Here is a 19,022-nt window from a genome sequence, read left to right as displayed (position 1 = left end):
GCTCATGATACCAGTCACTGGATTATCTGTCCCGGCTCGATTATTTCCAGACCACCGTCACATTATATCTGGAATAGTGCTGTGTGTGGCGTTCAATACAGCAACATTGAGTTAGCAAGTTTAGTTTTACGCCGTTTATAGCAATATTCCAGCAACATCACGGCCGGAAGACTAAAAATGGACTTTAAACAAATGGTACTCACGGGGTAATCGAACCTGGATCTTAGCCGTGACGAGCGAACGCTTTAACCACTACGCTACCCCACCGCCCCACAACAAACAAGAACACAAGGGTACAAGATGAAAGCTTTATTATATAAAGACCTGACCGATGCTGTTCAGATATGTGTGTATACGTTGGCCGGAGAATGAATGGAGTTATTATGAAACTGACATGAGTTTGAAGATGTAGATTTCAAACATGTATCTCCACGCTCTGATTCACTCACGTAAGAACGAGGCAATGACAGCCAGTCAATCACACTGAAATGAAAGTTATTACATGCTAAGCTAATATGAGATTCTAAAACACCGTGAGACACGCAGACGTGGTATATCACAGAGATATATACAGGAGACATTTCACCTCATAGAAACAAGCTCCGATTATGACGATGCTGGTTATAAGGAATCCATTTCATGAGTAACTAGAATGAACATCATTGTTTAATAAGGAGTTGAGTTGTACTTAAGTTTAACTGTAATCTAATTAAGTGAGTGAGTTTAGTTTTAAGCCGCCTTTTGCAAAATATTCCAGCAATATCACGACAGGGACACCGGAAATGGGCTGAACACATTGCACCCATGTGGGGAATCGAACCCGGGTCTTCCATGAGCGAATGCCTTAACCACTAGGCTACCCACCGCCCCTGTAATCTAAATGATGTTAGAAAATAGGTAGGACCAATAACGGCTCATCTGTTCAAGTAGTGAGTGACTGAGCTTCCATCCTTATGCACCCAAACAAGTTGATTCAAACACAGTTTATATCCCATTCGATTCGTTTTATTCATTTTTCTCCCCGGTATGCAATACACATACATTTGAGTTTAGTTTTACGCCACTTTTAGAAACATTCCAGCAGTATCACGGTTGGAGACATCAGAAATGGGCCTCACACACTGTACCCATGTGAGAAATCGAACCTGGGACCTCGGCATGAGCGAACGCTGTAACCACAAGGCTAACCACTGCCCTAGTGTAGAACACACACTGAATGTAACTTACTATTTTTAGAAAAAGTATGTAAACAGAAGGAAGTATGAAAAGATTGCTGTAACAAAGAATAAAAGGGTTGAAGAAAAGAGACAATAAACACAAGTATCCAAATTGGATGGACATTATGTTTGTTTTCAATAATTCAGATTCCGCCATGTCTCGAGCGTCACTGAAGGATTGTAAATGTTTTCATTTGAACCTGAAGCCTTTGAACAGATGTACTAGCTATACCATGGCACACACTGTCTTCCTTGTTTTAATCTTAAAATTTCAACAAAATGTACGTTTTGAATAACAAAACTGTCACTTGACACTGGTTGATGAGATGCATATGTCACGAGGACAAATGGACATTTATTGTTGAACGCTCAGGAATATATATTTTAAAGGCTCGGTTTATGTGTATAGTGATTTTGTAAACAAACAGCCAGTATCGTGAGAAACGCCGTTAACAATAGCATACACATGGCCGATGTATCAGAGACAGTGGGCAACGTGAAGCTGACCCAGTCGACCCTTTCAAACTATTTGTTTCATATAGTCCCCCTTGGCACTTTACCAACTCCACGAGTCACGTGCCAATCGTATTTTACAACGTTCAAATATGCTCTTCATTTAGCAATTTTGAAAGAAATTAAGACTTTTGACATTTGAAAAAGCTGAGGGATGGTATTCCAAACACGGTGACATTTTCACCATCACACAACTGTAACTTGGAACTGAAACTCCCGCTCTGACTGAAGTGGTGTGGGGTTTGACATAACGTGACATTCTCTTAGATCATCATCCAGGCTCTCGCTCTGGGATAGGCGCGAACGGGGTCTGGCCTTAAGGTGGAGTCATTATTGGTTAAACATGGCTTTGATCTAAAAGCAGGCTGGGTGTTGATATGTGGACTCACATCAAGTCTCTTAAATAATGAAAATATTTACAGAAAAACGTTTTTAGATTATCTGAATATTATACTCAGAGAAACAAATAATGGCCACAGCCTTCCCTTCCACTTTTCATTATCAGTATTGAATAGCGCAATGCCGAAAACTCTAAAGGGAACGTTTAAATTTTTCTGTGATCCCATATTTGTTTCTCTCAGTATACAGAATGCAGAGATGCCCAGACATTTTCTTGATATCCAGAAACTACAGAAATCTAGACTTGCACGGGCTGCATTGAATATATTCTGTGTGGCAGACCAGTTGATCTCAAGAGTTTTCACTTATAAAACATAACCGTATCTTGGTCTGACGTGTGTTAATACTAGGGTCTTATCAGTTTGAAAAAGTTTATTTAAACATCAGATAGGGCAAACTACTGATATGAGAAGTCGTCAGAGGTTTTAATCAACCCAGATTTGTCAGCACCTGTCCAAACTGTATGTGTACTCACATATGTAATGATTTAGAGCCAGAAGGTTTGATTTCCTCTATCCATCTCAAGTAAAGCTGAACATGTGGGAGTCCTATGAGTGTATATGCACATCGTAGAACAGCATGAATCACACATGGCCGAATATCTCAACTCAACTAGATTACAGCTAACTTGGTGTCACAATAAATGGGTTTTAGTTAGTATCTACTATCCATCATAGCATTGTTGATAAGAAACTCAAACGCTATCACTTTTTCAATCAGCTGTATAAACAGACACTAACAATGGCCCTTTGACAAACTGTAAGTGATTAAGCAGAATATTGTCAATAGCAACGAGGATATGGAAACGAAAGATGTTTTTCAAAAGATGTTTTTTTAAAACAAACATCCAACTTCAAACCTGCGTTGTCGCGTGAAAAAAAATGTATAATTGTTTTCAGAACAGTATTACCATATGACCTATTTAGTTAAGAATGGTGATTTCCATGCATTTTCACGCGCCAAAGCCTCGTGCTCTTGGCAATTTGACATGCAATAAATATACATGCAGTCGTATTGTAAACCATAGCTTGTTAAAAACTGCTGCTTATTTCACATGACCTACTTTTCCGGATACATTTAAGAATATGTAAAATATGTAATAAAACGCTCAAAAAAATCAAATAAATAAAAAAGAAAAAAAGAAAAGAGAATTAACTCAGTTTTCGTTTTCCGTGTGAATCCGAGCTTTCGGACCACCTCAGAACACTAGCGGGACCAAAATGAGGTCATTTAGTACTTAAGAAACAAGGTTACCTTTAGATTTAAACCAACAGTGGGAAAACAGCCTCAAAACTAACAAACTAGTTTTGAAAAAGGTAACGAGAAACAGGAATATGTTTAACTGACCTAAGACAGGAAATCTAAAGTCACAACCATACATGATATATATATGATATATATGGGATATAAATATGGATATATAGTCCACAACAATGTCCTAACATATACATGTTAATCCACGTAGAAAGGTATTGCATAACCGTGACATTATGAATATTCACGTCCATGGATGAATAAGTATGCTACTAGGAAAAAGTCTTGCATGACTCCATAATTCACCTGTCTTGATGCTACGCTTCGTCAACGCTCCCGCTAAAACAGAAGGCCACCTCATGCTCGTTCAGACAGAATCCTCTTGCATATAACACACAACCGGCTCTCTTTTCTGTCGGTGTGGCATATCATCTTTGGCAACAAAGGCGACGGGTTTTCAGAAAAAAAACGTTAATCCATTTCTCAACACATCTGTTTGAAATCGTGACCTGAGGTCATGTTGACACATACCGTATTAACAATAACTAATAACACTTGTCACGCTTTGTTCACACACTTTCATGGCGTTCGTCACGTCTCTGTAATAAAAGCATCCAATATTAAATTTCTACAAACACCACGTCTCAATATCCATTGACAGGTCCGTTTGTGTTTTGGTTAATATCTGGTTTCAGTGCAAATTTGAATTTTCTTTCATAAGGTGCGCCGTCATTGTTGAAACGGGGTAAAAACACCTGTGATGCACCTGGAGAGTTGTCGCTTTCGTTCACTTTGTTGTCAACGTTCGTGTCATTCTTCAATCCCACACCTATCTTCGTTGTCGTGTAGGTCTTAGCTTTAAACTCCATGCAGGTCTTAAACCACTTCCTACATTCGTCGATGTGATAATCCAGAAAACTCACAAAACACTTCTCCGGATGCTTTGGGTAGACTATAGTCGTTTCGGCAAAACGTTTCGGCTTTACTCGAGGTTCATAAAAGGTTCTGCTCACAAATCTCTTCCGAGTGGAGTTTTTGTAGCAAATAAGAGTCTGCGCGAAATGCACGGGAGTCATTGCCGGCTCGAAGCACACCTTGTCATTGTAGCGTTTCATGGTAGCCAGGTCCAGCACACTACCAACATACTTTTCTTCGTAATTGGGAACTTTCACAACGGCTACTGTCTCGGATATTTGTTCAGGGACCATTTTCGTGTCTGTCCTTAAATTGACGAGCGACCGTCTCCCTCTGTACTCCTCAACTCGTCTGCCCGAACCGAGGTGGCTATTTTTAGCCCCAGGATCCGACCGGGCGACATTGTCATTCAGATAGGACTTGTCGAGAACCCGCCTCTGTGAAAACGCCTGTTGAATAGAAAGAAGATAACCTCAGCAGTTTTTTTAACCCGCTACGTGAGTAAATCTCGAACAAAACATGCCTCAGGCTACTCAATCATTGATTGATTGAGAGGCAACGTCATCAACTACGAGCAGACGACTGCCCAACACGCGCTACAAGTAGCAGACGACATTTCGCCGGCCGTCCTGTACACTGTTTGACCCGTCGCTAGGACGGAGTAGTTGGATTTAACAAGCAGTCGACCGTTATTGATGATAATAGTCACTTTTATAGTCGTCAATATACTGTCGTGTATACCCGAGTACGCACGTGATGTGTGCTGAACTCAAACAAATGTAAACACCGTAACTCCAATGTCTGCCACCTCACCAGTTTTACCCTCTGACTGCGGGGCTTACCTTTGAAGTTAGGTGTCATTCACCTAACTGAATGCTTTTCAAACTTGGTCCGATACTATTGTACTTCCTTAAGGAGTTTTATCAATGGTCCTTCAAGAATACAACAATCCAGGTTGTGTGTGATTATGTGATATGGTTACTTTGTACAATGGCGACTATGGTATTTGGTTCATAAATATATACATATCGCAGGTTTCAAGACAAACATCATAACTCTCCAGTGTTCAGTCTGTTGATGTTCCATACTATTTGTCTTTGATTAAAATTAAGTTCAATAACACGTGAATGTGAAATCAATCATGAATGGTTATGTACTCATGTGTGTTCGACGTAGTGATCAGGGGAATGGAATGGAATTATTTAGGACTTGATGGGCGCTGTATTTTCACTTTTGTCATAAGATGCGACTAACAGGTAGGGTAGTCACTCTAGCTGCCTTGGTTGACACATCATCGGTTCCCGATTCCGTAGATCGATGCTCATGTTGTTGATCACTGAATTGTCTGGCACAGACTTGATTATTTACAGATACAGATTTACAGATTATTTACACACAAACAGTCGAGATTGGTATATATAATGTAGGTATCTATTAAAGTATTTGTACCACTGTTTGCCCGATATTTGCCAGTTTACAGGGTTTTGATTTGTCATCCGGAAATACAAGTTTTAAATGTAGAATGATAGCGAGTATAATCTTCTAGAATCGTCTGCTTTACGTAGATTTAGATAGATTTCTCTCTCTCTCTCTCTCTCTCTCTCTCTCTCTCTCTCTCTCTATATATATATATATATATATATATATATATATATATACACACACAGTCGGCGGTCTGTAAATAATCGAGTCTGGACCAGACAATCCAATGTCCAACAACATGAGCATCGATCTCAGCAATGGGGAACTGATGACATGTGTCAACCAAGTCAGCGAGCCTGACCGCGCGATCCCGTTGGCCGCCTCGTACAACAAGCATAGTCGCCTTTTATGGCAAGCATGGGTTGTTGTAGGCCTATTCTACCCCGTGATCTTCACGGTTAACAAGGATGTGCATGCATGCACGTGTGTATGTCTACCTTTATCACATCATTCATGTTCCTGGAAGGTTGTACTTGAATAGGCAGTTTTAAAGCTCCAGCCAGCAGTGATACCAAAATGCAGTTACCATGGACACATACACATATATGATATACATGACTCTGAGCATAGTTGTCCTTGTGCTATCTCGTTCAAGGCAGGGTAACGCAAAGTACGAGATAGTTTCAACGTGTTTTGATAGTCGCGACCGGGTGAGTATGTGAGTGAGTCTAGTTTTATGCCGCTTTTAACAATATCACGGCGGGGGACACCAGAATGGGCTTCAGACATTGCACGCACGTGGGGAATCGAACCCGGGTCTCCGGCGTGACGAACGAACGCTTTAACCGCTCGGGCGGGAGACACCAGGGCCTCACATATTGTACCCGTGTGGCGAATCAACCCAATTTTTCGGCGTGACGAACGAACGCTTTAACCTCTAGGCCACTCCACTGCCCCTGACGCCACCAGGGCTTAAACCAAGGACATCGGCTATCCGCGTGGATCATCTATCTCGAATGGCAATGGCTCTTGTAATGAAATCCTGAAAGCTGATGCTATCGAAAACCAAATTGTTGGATTCGAGTTTTATATGAATATCAGGACTGATCATGAACTAGTATTGTTGTTCACGATTCTTCACAACGGACATTCTTTTGGTCGTTTCTTTTTTAAGTTAAACATTTCTTTTGCAAGTTGAACATTTTATCAATTTTTTAAACATGTCTCTTTTCCACCACTTGACCATGTCCTCTGCAACGCCAGGTACTAATGAAATCAAACGAATTGGTTCAAAAACAAAACTTGATTCGATTCTTAAAATCTTACACTGATGTACACAAACACCCTATTCGCAAAGATAACTTTCCTAGGAATAACGTAAATGTTCTGCAAAGTGTTCAGACTGTAAGTGACAAGTCACAAGCTGTGAGTACCTGTTGAGAAAACACCACGTGCACATCTTTTACTGCAGGCATGTGTTCTCCTTTGTAGGTCAGTTTACTTTAATGAATGAAATAGAAATACTCTGGGTAAATTCCCGGGAGGGCCTAGAGAAACAAGATATTTAATTTAATAAGCCTAATATTGCCTTCTAGCGCGAACACATCGTCTACAATGAATCTATTGTCACAAAAGATCAATAGTATTGATAGCAGGTTGAGATAATACATGACCTGCTGCTACCCCACCCACCTGCTGGTACATGGTGTTAAATGCGATTATTCCAACGTTAAAACGGGGGTTTATGGACATGTACCCTCCAAGAAAATTCAGAAAAGGGACTTTGGTAAATTATACTTGAATATCTCACCAGACAGGTTGATAACTCATTGTGATTCACTGACTTCTTTCATTCTGTTAAGTCTTATCATTCAAAAGTAAAAGTCTTACATTCTTGCCATCGATTTTTATGTCAATAAAATGATTTATGTTGGAGTTAAGGATATATAATCACTACTAAAAGGCACACGGCTAAGCGTACAACACAGACAGACGGACAGACACACACACATACACACACACACACACACACACACACACACACACACACACACATACTGAACAGCAAAAGAAACGCCACTCTGTTTTTGGTCAGCAATAGGAATACGCTTTGGCAAGGGCAGGTTGGACACGTGTTATTCTTTTTTAATGAAATATTCATTTACCTTTTGAATTTGTATATTGCCACGTATGTTAAAGGTACTAGTAAATATATGAAAATCCAGTGTGTATCTTAGCTAATCATGACAGAAATTTAACCTCTCTCTGCAGCAATACCGAGCAATGTACATGTATATAAATATAAAATACTTTTCAGAAAGTGGTTACTGCTAAAATATAAACTATTATCACAAAAATAACATCACTTATTAATTTATGCAAGTAGCCAATGCCTGTTATGAAGTGTTTACTGAGAAAGTGTTATCTAAAATATAACGTGTTACTTTACAGTTAGTGCATTGAAGATCGGGCATATTTCCTGAATGTTTTCGAAGTGTAACATGTTTCATTAGCATTTAGTAGCATAGTTATTGATTTGAAGTGATAGAAAAACATCGACCCGTTAAGTCAACGCAGGTTGGATATGCAATTATTTGCTGCTGATATGTAAACAATGTCAGCATTCAGTTATGCTTATGGAGGCAATAACGGTCAAAATCATAGTGATTGAAAATGCGAGTAAATGTTGCAATAATCACAATGCTCTATGTAATTAGGTCTATATTATACAGTTTCTTCGATGTACGCATACAGATATGACAAATTACAGTTTTGTCAACACCCGACACAATCACGTGCGCTTCGGTATCATAATTTGTCAGTTACAACGTCAATAAAACCTGTCAGTCAGCACGGACCTTACGTGCAAGAAAATATTCACCGTTGAAACTTCCGGCACTCTAGATCCATGTGAATCGCCTGCATGCACGTGCAGCGGGGTGAGCGCTGCAAGTCAGCAAGCACACGATCGGAACCTACCTGTTGGTTGAACGGCATCTTGTCGAGAAATGGCGGACAGGTGGTTTTATTTACCCGAGAATCGATATATATCGCCAGGATACGTCGCCGACCTAGTTCACAGTGAATCAATAGACTACGTGCAGTGCGGTACGCCTAGAAATGTGATGCATTGCTCAGGTGTGGCGCGGATTAAACATTATATGATAGATTACGCATGTATTACACTATAATTTCATGCTGATGATTGACCGTATCAGTTTGAGTGACAGGTGTCAGGATATGACAATTATAGACTAACATCGACTTGTCACGAAGCTGCAGACAGTAATTAATAGCTGACATTGATGTATACGGGGAATAATGATTAAAGTGTTTTCCATGTTTTCAGTTGGATTAATATTTGATAGTTTGACATTAAAGAACGTTCATCTTGTTTTAAACAAACCCAAAGGAGTTTCGGATGTTTTAAGTCTTAATTTCATTTCAGCAATGACACGTCAATCGCAGGACTTCCCTTGTTACGCCTCGATATCCCTCTGCTGATCTGAATTAGATTTTGATTTGACATGGAGCTGAAGACTTCCCGAAAGAGTTTAAATAAGTGAACAAAATTATTTACATAAGAAATGTCACGGTTAAACTATTTTTCATTAGTATCATGACTACACATAAATATACCACTTCCTTCTCCTTGGTGTTCTTTTATTTATTCTGAGTAGTATATATTGACAGCATTGAAAAATTGAACTAGTGGTGATGGTGAACTTAATCTCACTCTTTATCTCCCATAACACAGCCTGGAGTGCGGCGTAAAACTTAGCTCACTCACTCTCCTATAACACAAACACATACAGTGGAAGCTGTCTAAACCGGCATTCACTGGGACTGAAGAAATCATCCTGTTTAGACAATGTGCTGGATTGTAGAGCTTGTGATAAATGTATAAGCCACCGATGGGACTGAGATTTTGTGCCGGTTTAAACAGCTAGCCGGATTGTCAGGTGCCGGTTATGACATCTTCCACTGTACAGCTGGACTTTAATATAGAACGCCAGTGCAAAACAATATACGCTGAAGGTTACGCTGAAGGTTCGGGTTTGATTCCCCACATGGGTACAGAGCGTGGAGCCCGTCTCTGGTGTCCCCCGTTGTGATATTGATGGAATATTGCTGAAATATTGCTAAAGCGGTGTAAGACTAAACTCCCTTACACTGTCCTCAGGAATAAATTGCATTTGATTTAAACGAAAACCATAAGTGTGACCATTAAATGCACGGATCACTGAAAATAAGTGATGACACCAAGGGTTCGCGACAGTTCGTCACTACATGACATTATTATATTTTGTCCAAATACTTATTTGCCCAGGCTTGCTTAAGGTCGTGTATTGCCTATGGCATTATAAGCGACAAAGGAAATATTCAAAGATTATTTGCCCGAAGGCAGGACTCGCTTAATGCGTATTTACACTGCAAAGATTAAACCATTTGAAGCGACAATTTTGTGTAAACAGTCGTCAACATATTTTGTAACCTGGGTTGAGCAGTTATTCACGTGAGTGTAACAACGTGTTGTGGTTTTCTAAGAGCTTCCCCATACCGGCCGAATGATGTTCGTTTACCGTTGCTTCTGATTTCAATTAGGGTACGTTTTAGGTTTGGCGGCGATAAATTCAATAAATTAATCTACAATATTCCAGCTGGCGACGGTCTGTAAATAATAGAATCTGGACCAGTCAATCCAGTGATCAACATCAGTTGTGATACGATGACGTGACAACCAAGTCGGCGAGTTTGACCGCCCGATCCCGTTAGTTGCCTTTAATGACAAGCACGGGCTACTGAAGACCATGTCTAACCCAGATCTTCACAGGTCAAAGTTCACAATGAACAGATTTCAATGTATGTTTTTCGGAACTCTAAGAACTAGTCGCCATTCTGGTTCAACAAGATATACCGTTGTCCAGCCATAGTTAAGTCTGTTTCCGCGTAGTAATACCAGACCGACAGGTTTTTTTTTCAAGTCTAGTCAGTCAAGTGTCTTAGAAATATAGTTCTGTACAAGAAAGACCTTACCTTCTGTGTTTGGACTGCAAGTTTGAACCATTAGATTTAAAGGCTTCGTGTTTATTAAACATGCGCGAATGAACAGTCGAGACCCGAGCGTCCTGACGGGATATTGATTTAAAGGAGATGAACGGGTGCATTTTGAAAATACATTCAACTTTATCTTCAAGTTTATTCATGCATCTGTTAAAAATCATTCATATTTTGTCTGATAATATTTGTGTTGAGAACACCTTTAATAAATAGAAAGCAGCACTGCACATTTGTGGTAGCAACACTTAGCTGTTTTCATCGGAACACACCTGTATTTATTGCAAGTCATCTGTTTTGATCGGAACATACCTGTATTTATTGCGAGTCAGTGCACATAAAAACCCCACCTCGTAAAATCGTTCTTAGCCCATCTTGAATCGTTTTTTTTAGTTTATTTTCGTGTAGTATGTCCCAGTATCTTCCTGACTATCTGTCACCAACCTAGTCTTTTAAGTATCAGTATAGATGGAAGCACTCGTGCGATTCATTTTATGCAGGCTTTCATTGTGAGGAAACTACGTCAAGGAAAATAAATATACCACACAAAAACAACCAAACACAACCAAAAACATAACAAAAAGAAACAACCACAAAATAGCAAAAACACACTATCATGTACCCTGTGATTTGATGGACTGAATTTCGAAATACGCAGACTGTCAGTCATAAGTATTGCCAGCCATTTGTAAACTGAATTTGACTAAAATATTAAAAGTTTAATCAAAACGTTACCAGTTCGAAAACAGTCCACGAAACACAGCAAACCTTCTAACAAGACAACCATGACACCCGTCTAGAATGCATCATCATCGATTGAACATGCTTCTTTGTTTCATTTGTAGTCACTATCTAACAAGAATGGATTCTTGGCCTTTTTACAGTTGGTACCCGTGAAGATCCGACCGGGTTACCATTGATCTCCAGTAACCCATACTTGTCAAACGTGGCGACTAACGGGATCGCGTGATCAGGCTTGCTGATTCGGTTGATGCACGTTAATACGTAGATGGACACTCATGCTGTTGATCACTGGATTGTTTGGTCCTGGCTCGACTATTTACAGACAACCGTCATACAGCTGGGATATTTCTGAGCGTATCATTAAACAAGATCTTCGTGTGTGTAGCTATTAAAATATTTGCACCATTTATTGCCGTATTGCGTGTCAGCTTTAGCCTGCCAATTTATATCATCTATATATCCATGTTTGAAGCATGTAGGTTCAGTTGACTGATGCTCATACTGTTGATCACTAGACTATCTGGATTATTTACAGACCGCCTCCGTCAAACATTAAACAAACAACTTTTCTGAGGAGTTTTCTCATTTTGGCCCTAACATGTACAAGTGATACCTGTACTAGATATTCACCCACGTAAACCCCGGTACCCGAGATGGTCTAAATCCGAGATACCCTATTAATGATTGTAATAGACCTACTCTCGGCGGGGGTCTCCTACAGCGGGGTGATGACTCATTCAAGGGAGTCATAATATGATGTTTCACCATCCATAGTGAGCGAAGAATGCTTGTAGAGTTTCTTTCGGTGCGCCTTGCCAGGTTTTCATTGACAGTACTTCATAGTCACGGGTTATTGGTCAGCCGTGATGGTGACATTGAAGACTGTACCGTATTGTACATTGTGTCGAGTGGCCATGCAGGCCCATGTCTAAACAGGGGAGGGGAGAGGTATTTAGGATTATTTCCTCGCCACTTAATAAATGTCGTTTGTCGAGGTTTGACGTGCCAGGTTTATGATTTGATGGGAATACATTGTATTTCATGGATAATTCTTTTGATGCTCTCATGCGTTTAGGGGAGGCTATTTCTATGCAGTTGTATATTTTGTGTGTGTATAGAGTACATGGGTTGTTTGCGGGATCGGTGGGTTTCAGCTGTCGTTGGGAAGATGAGATAGGAGTACAGTTCAAGGTCCCGATCTACGAAGTATTCCTAACGTTACGACCTGTCAATCACTACGGACGTTTCGCAGATCGGGACCCAACCTACGACAATCTTCGCGCTAAAAGAGCTTCGAATGTCTCTTAGCCCCAAGATAGTCGTAAGTTAATGTTAATGTATGGCACTTACGACTATCTTTGCGCTAAGGGAGCTTAAAAAATCTAGGCCCTGGTGTGTTCCCAGGGTGGCTTATCTGTCTACTTGGTAATAACCAAATTCAGGGTCCACTCCGGGTCAACTCGTGTTTCTTTTTCACCGTGGTACTCCAAACTCTTTCAAAGCATCACGCCTCCGTTACTAGTCCAACACTGTTGACAATTAAGCTGATTCACCAATGGACTAAGAAAGGCCAATGCGGGAACATTTAAGTGTTCAGGGGCCACTCTGGGATGTAGTTGTTAGCAAGACGGGAAAACTGAGGGAAAGGCCACTCCCAGCAAAAACCCAGTGGCCCGTGGGCTTATTGCTGATGCTTCTTCACGATATATCAAGAACGAGTCTGTACTTAACTTAGCGTGTATTAACTATACACATACGTCCTAACGTGAGCGTGTAGAATCCGTATTCGTTTCAGCACTAACTTTGTGTATCAGAGCCGGACGGATCCGATCACGGAGCGAGCATGAAATTTGACAGAGGAAGTAGTTCCGACTGACCCTGAAACAAATACACCAAAAGCGACCTATGCAAGTCTAAAATGTGTGTCAAGTTTGGATTACAGTTTCAATTTCTGAAAATGAGGACTTCGGACTGTTTTTTATCACGTTTTATGAATATATTTTTTATATTTTTTAAAAATGTTCTGTAAAATACATGTATTTCAGAGGCTAGAATATATATTGGATCCAGGGAAATGGGCGGTACTGATGTTGGCGACAACTGTCTCGTTCTGTCACTCTCCGTGTTAGATGTGATTATATCGCCTTGATTGTGAACAACCCAGAATCGTTGTGATCAGGCAGTGATTATATCTTGTCTTGACATTTGACGTTTTCTTGACCACGCCCTGTAACTAATCATTTCAGAACCCGGAAAATAGGCAAAAGTGTTAAAGTTTGAAAACGTGGTTCTGTGAAAGTGTTTACATATGAAAATGAGGCTATTTTATAGGAGGTTATGTCATGAGATTCAGGAAAACTAAAATCATTAAACCTGAATTGTTTTCCTTGTCTTAGATCCTTGTCTCGCTAGCCTGTGTCAGGTTGGCTACAGCCACCACTGTCCCCGTTATACCGCGATCGCGTTATATTGGATGTGACATATACACCTGTCTCCCTGCAAATATGCTGCACCTGTGTGTTTGGCATGAATGATGTACATGCCGTATGTACATATGAGAGTAGTGCGATATGTGTGGCGTATGTGTGTTACTGGCAAGCAATATGTTACTGTGGACAATAAATATGTGATTCTGTGTCATCTGGAACTTATGTGGCTCCCTGTCTCTGTATGTAAGGGTCAGTGGCTTGATATGTGAACGTATATGACTGTAACATGAATAAGAAATAAACCCACAAAAATACATGCACATAAGTACGTATGCACGCAGACACGTACACGAACGCAACAATATATTCGCCTATACGCATGTGCACATACACGTTCGCGTAGTCCTACGTGAACGTCTGCGTCGATGCTCATACTGTTTGTGAGTGCAGCGTTAAACAACAAACCATCCAACATAATCTCACAAATAGAGCCATTACATCCCACGCAGATCTAGAATATGGGGCAAGCTCAGATTACCAGAATTCCGTTTCTTTCGTAAATGAATATAACACAAATTGCATTCTCTTCCATTCAAATTTATCTTAACAGGACGACATACGAACAAAACATCACCAGGTTTTCCTGTCTGTGAAACGATTTGCCCTCGAAGATAGTCTGTCTCACAGTCCCTGAACCATATTATGTTCCCTACAGCCTTGCCTACCCCTCTGAATGAAGCCCTAAATGAAGCAAGTCTAGATTTCTCCAGGTGATTCCCTGATCTCCATGGGGCTCCTTTTCAGTTTGAATGAGCTTATTCATTATAATCAAAATTGTACATATTCAGAGATGACGCGTTAGTATACAATCTTTACTCAACGATCCCACAAGGAGAAATTGTCAGACCCAAACACATGTTCTCAAAAGTTTTTTGAAGGGTACATGCACTTCAGTGCATATCCGTAGTGGGGAGAGGGTGCAGTATGTTTAGTTAAACTTAAAACCAAACAGACAGCGTGTTTGCCTGCAGTTGTAGGTGTGAACAGCGGGCAGGTTGACATAGAAACGATCATATCTCACAATGCTGTAGATCTGTCTCTGTCAAACTGCAAAGGTGTGTCTGTTTGTTTATGTAACACAATGTAACTATATGACGGCGGTCTGTACTAACTGAGTCTGGTCAAGACAATCGAGTGATTGACATCACGAGCATCGATCAAGGTAGTTGAGGTACGGAATCACGTGTCAGAAACGGATATGCAGCATGTGGTTTTGTTTGTTTGTTGAACACAACACCCAGTAGGTATGTAACTATATAACGACGGTCTGAAAATAATTGAGCTGATATGACATGACAGTCGAGTGACTGACACCATGACCATCGATGCGATGACATGTGTCAGTATCGGCTATTGCAACATGTGTGTTTGTTAACGTCGCACCTAGTATGTTGATTTAGTCTGGGCAAGACAAACGTGTGAATGACATCATGAGCATCGACCTAAGTAGTTTTGGTACAATAGCATGGGTAAGAAACGGACATGGAACATGCGTTTCTGTTTGTTTGTTCAACGCTGAAGGTCAGTTCTAACCCGGATCTTCACGGATCTGCAACAGCTGTGACTTATGCAGGATGAACGGCGTGCCAGACACATTCTTGTTACACATCCTAGACTTGCACGGTGTACATTGGGTATATGTTTCAGGGTCTGTATGGTAGACTGTGTGCCTGGTTAAAGATGAGATATAGAAGTTACGAATGTGTTGTCGAGTATTTGGGGACACTGGTTGAGTATGAGTCTGATTAGAAACGTCAGGATGTTACTGGATGAGTAAGTGTCTATATGGAGGACCATGTAAATGTGTAGGTAAACATTTATGGGTGTTATGTGAGGATGGTGGAGTTGCTGAGCCAGTAAACACGTCGATATGTTATTAAAAATACCATACATGCATTGTTACGTTGGTGCAAAGACGAATCCGCTACAGAAAGGTCTTTTATGGGCGCATCTTTCAATCAATGCCTGTCATGCGAGAAGATATGAGATGGTTAAAAATATAATTATCATTTGCGAAACGATTCAACCAAGTGAACGTGTAAATGTCGAGTACGTTGTTGTGACGTTGCGTTTAGGCATATGTTTGTGTGTGTGTGTGTGTGTGTGTGTATGCGTGCGTGTGCGTGTGCGTGTGCGTGTGTGTGTGTGTGTGTGTTATGTGTTTGTGGTGTGGGTGGGTGTGGGTGTGTTTAGTTACATTTTAAATAACGTTGAGTCGTTGAATTAGTGAGCCTAGTTGAGTGTATGTGTGTGTATGGTTTAATGACTGAGTGAAGAGGTGAACGTGTGAGTGTACGGTTTAGAGTGTGATGAGATAGTTGTGTGTCTAGTTGTATATATGATTGTGTGATTGTTGTGATTGTTGTGATTGTGTGATTGTTCGCTGGGTGTGTATCTGATCCTTGCGAGAGTTGAAGTGCTTACAGAAGTGTCTGAACGTGAGTTCAGATGCCCGAGAGAATCAGTGAGTGAGGCTGCGAGAATCAGTGAGTGAGGCTGCGAATGCGGCGTTGATGATGTGTTTAATTTGTACAGTGGGTAGTTGGTGGTAGAAGGCAGGAGATGTTACGATGTGTTTATTGGCTGAATATGGTTTTACGCCGCTTTTAGCAATATTTCAGATATACCAATGTGAGGGAAAACTAGAACACAACACATTTTACCCATGTGAGAAATCGAACTCGCGTCCTTGCCGTGACGAGCGAACGCTTCAACCACTAGACTACCTCATCGCCCTCTGGCTGTATGAAGGCTTATAGGAGAGTCAAACGCAGGCTAGCAACCAACTCTGACAAACTTAAGTGGAAACAGACTCTCAGATCAATATGATTGTCAAGAACATGACTGATTTACAATATCCGTCATATTACAAGATGTCGCATACTTATCATTCTTAGCACCACTCTCTCTCTCTTTGTTTCTTTGCTGTTTAACGCCGCACTCACCAATATTTCAGCAAAATGGCGGTAGGTTATCGAGTCTGGACCAGACATTCCAGAGATCAACAGCATGAGCATCGATCTACGCAAATGAGATACGATGACATGCGTCAACCAAGTCAGCGAGCCTGACCACCCGATCCCGTTAGTCGCGAATGGCATGGGTACTAAAGATCAATTCTAACCCGGATCTTCACGGTTGCTTTGTTAATCATTCTCTAATTACAACGCCTACTGTGTAAATGTAAGGTTCACTAGTTTGACAGCGTTAATGTATTTTAATGTAGGGTGTACTTGTGTCTCATAAGCCTGCACATACTTACATATTCACACGATAACGTATCTTTGACACGTTTAATGTAACAAAGCGTTCTAAGATAAATACTTTTTTTTCTGTCCTAATCAACTATTATCTTGTGACTACCACTTTTTAATACATGTAATCGTTATGACCTACATGCATTCTGTGAAATCTGATAATGCACAATGCATCTCCCTTTCGTATTTTATACTCGCGTGGCTTGGTCTGGTTTTATCCGCACAGAGGGGCGATGGGATGGCCTAGTAGTTAAAGCATTTGCTCGTATCGCCCGAAGGCTCGGGTTCGATTCCCCACATGGGTACGTGAAGCCTAGCTCTGACGTCCGCGGTCGTGATTTTGCTGGACCATTGCCAAAAGCTACGTTTTACTCAGATTTAAGATTTAACTTATATGCAAGCAATATCACAGTGGGGTCCCCAGAAATGGTCTTCACACACTGTACCCATGTGGTGAATCGAAACCGGGTCTTCGGCGTGACGAGCGAACGCTTTAACCACAAGGCTACCCACTGCTCCACTTAAATAACAAAAACAACAATACTAATTTATTAAATGGCAAACTTAACCTCTTTCAACACATATCCCATAGCTATATCACTCACAACGGTTGCCTAAATTTTTTATTTACATAATATAAATCGAGAACGGCAGTGTAATCTCATGGGCTGTTCATTACCCTGCTTCTCTTTGTCGCCAGTTATGTACACTGACGGAAAAAGTACATACCTGGTAGTATTTTGGCAACACATACAGAGCTTTGGTGACTCAGTATACTTTTTAAAATAATAGCTCCGTTATTTTTACAAAAAGTAATCCCAAACATAATCCACATCACATTTATTTTAAGTCGTTCATGTATCGTTTTTTATCTAAGGTCTACATTTTCAATCAACTGAAACCTCGTTTATCCGGACGATACCGTTTCGCATGTACAGTCCTGTAAATAACATTTTCTAGATTTTTAATTAAATAGAAATTGGTACACGGTGACATTGGTTATATAGGTAAGTACTATTACATTGTTTAGGTATTCACACTGAGGGTGTATATTCCGGGCTAACAAAGTTTATCTTTAATTTTTTTGACAAAATCGAAAGACCGTGCTTCAATTTAACAATATCGATCAAAATATTAAGTAAATATGTCTTGGTCAGTCATGAAAATTAGTTCCTGCATTCAGATATTGCATGGGAAGGCATGATGTCGATTCGAAGACTTTTGTACTTTAAAAACATATTTATAAATGTTTAGAATTATGAATAACGAGACATAAATAAACAAAACTTCTTACCGGAATATATATGTGGTAGCTGCAAACATATTTCTCGTGTTGGTGGCAGTTGTTGGCCATGTTGACTAACGTATGCAGAAAGCCAGCTTGTGAGAGATAAAAAACACTTCACATGACCTATTAACAGATTAACCCTTGCGCGTGTAGTGAACTTATTGATAACGTTGAAGTCCCGTGTAAGCCACGATGTCGTGGCATGCATGTTGTAGTTGGTGGTGGATGGAGAGTGGAGGCAGTCATAGACGAGGACGAGGGCGTTTGTTGTTTAACGTCACACTCCAATATTCCATGAATACGTCCATGGTATGTAAATAATCTTGTCTGGACCACCCGATCCCTTTGTCGCCTCTTACTACATAGGTTAATAAAGATCAATTCTAACCCGGATTTTCACGGGTCTGATATGGACGTAAACGGGGACGACGTCAACGTGGATGTGGATGTGGATGGGGATGGGATG

At 40.5% G+C, this 19,022-nt stretch overlaps 1 protein-coding gene across 1 annotated transcript; it reads right to left on the bottom strand.

Moving 5' to 3' along the window:
- Positions 1 to 294: 294 nt before the first annotated feature.
- LOC137297733 (uncharacterized) lies at positions 295 to 18,647 on the bottom strand. The gene is made up of 2 exons (XM_067829679.1): positions 18,563 to 18,647; positions 295 to 4,747 (listed from the first exon to the last, which is right to left on the bottom strand). Exons 1-2 carry the CDS (start codon positions 18,620 to 18,622, stop codon positions 4,028 to 4,030), a joined length of 780 nt encoding a protein of 259 aa, XP_067685780.1. The 5' UTR covers positions 18,623 to 18,647; the 3' UTR covers positions 295 to 4,027.
- Positions 18,648 to 19,022: the final 375 nt, after the last annotated feature.

The sequence above is a fragment of the Haliotis asinina genome, chromosome 1 (assembly GCF_037392515.1).
Source record: "Haliotis asinina isolate JCU_RB_2024 chromosome 1, JCU_Hal_asi_v2, whole genome shotgun sequence".
Lineage (NCBI taxonomy): Eukaryota > Metazoa > Mollusca > Gastropoda > Lepetellida > Haliotidae > Haliotis > Haliotis asinina.
This window is presented reverse-complemented; position numbering and strand designations above follow the sequence as displayed.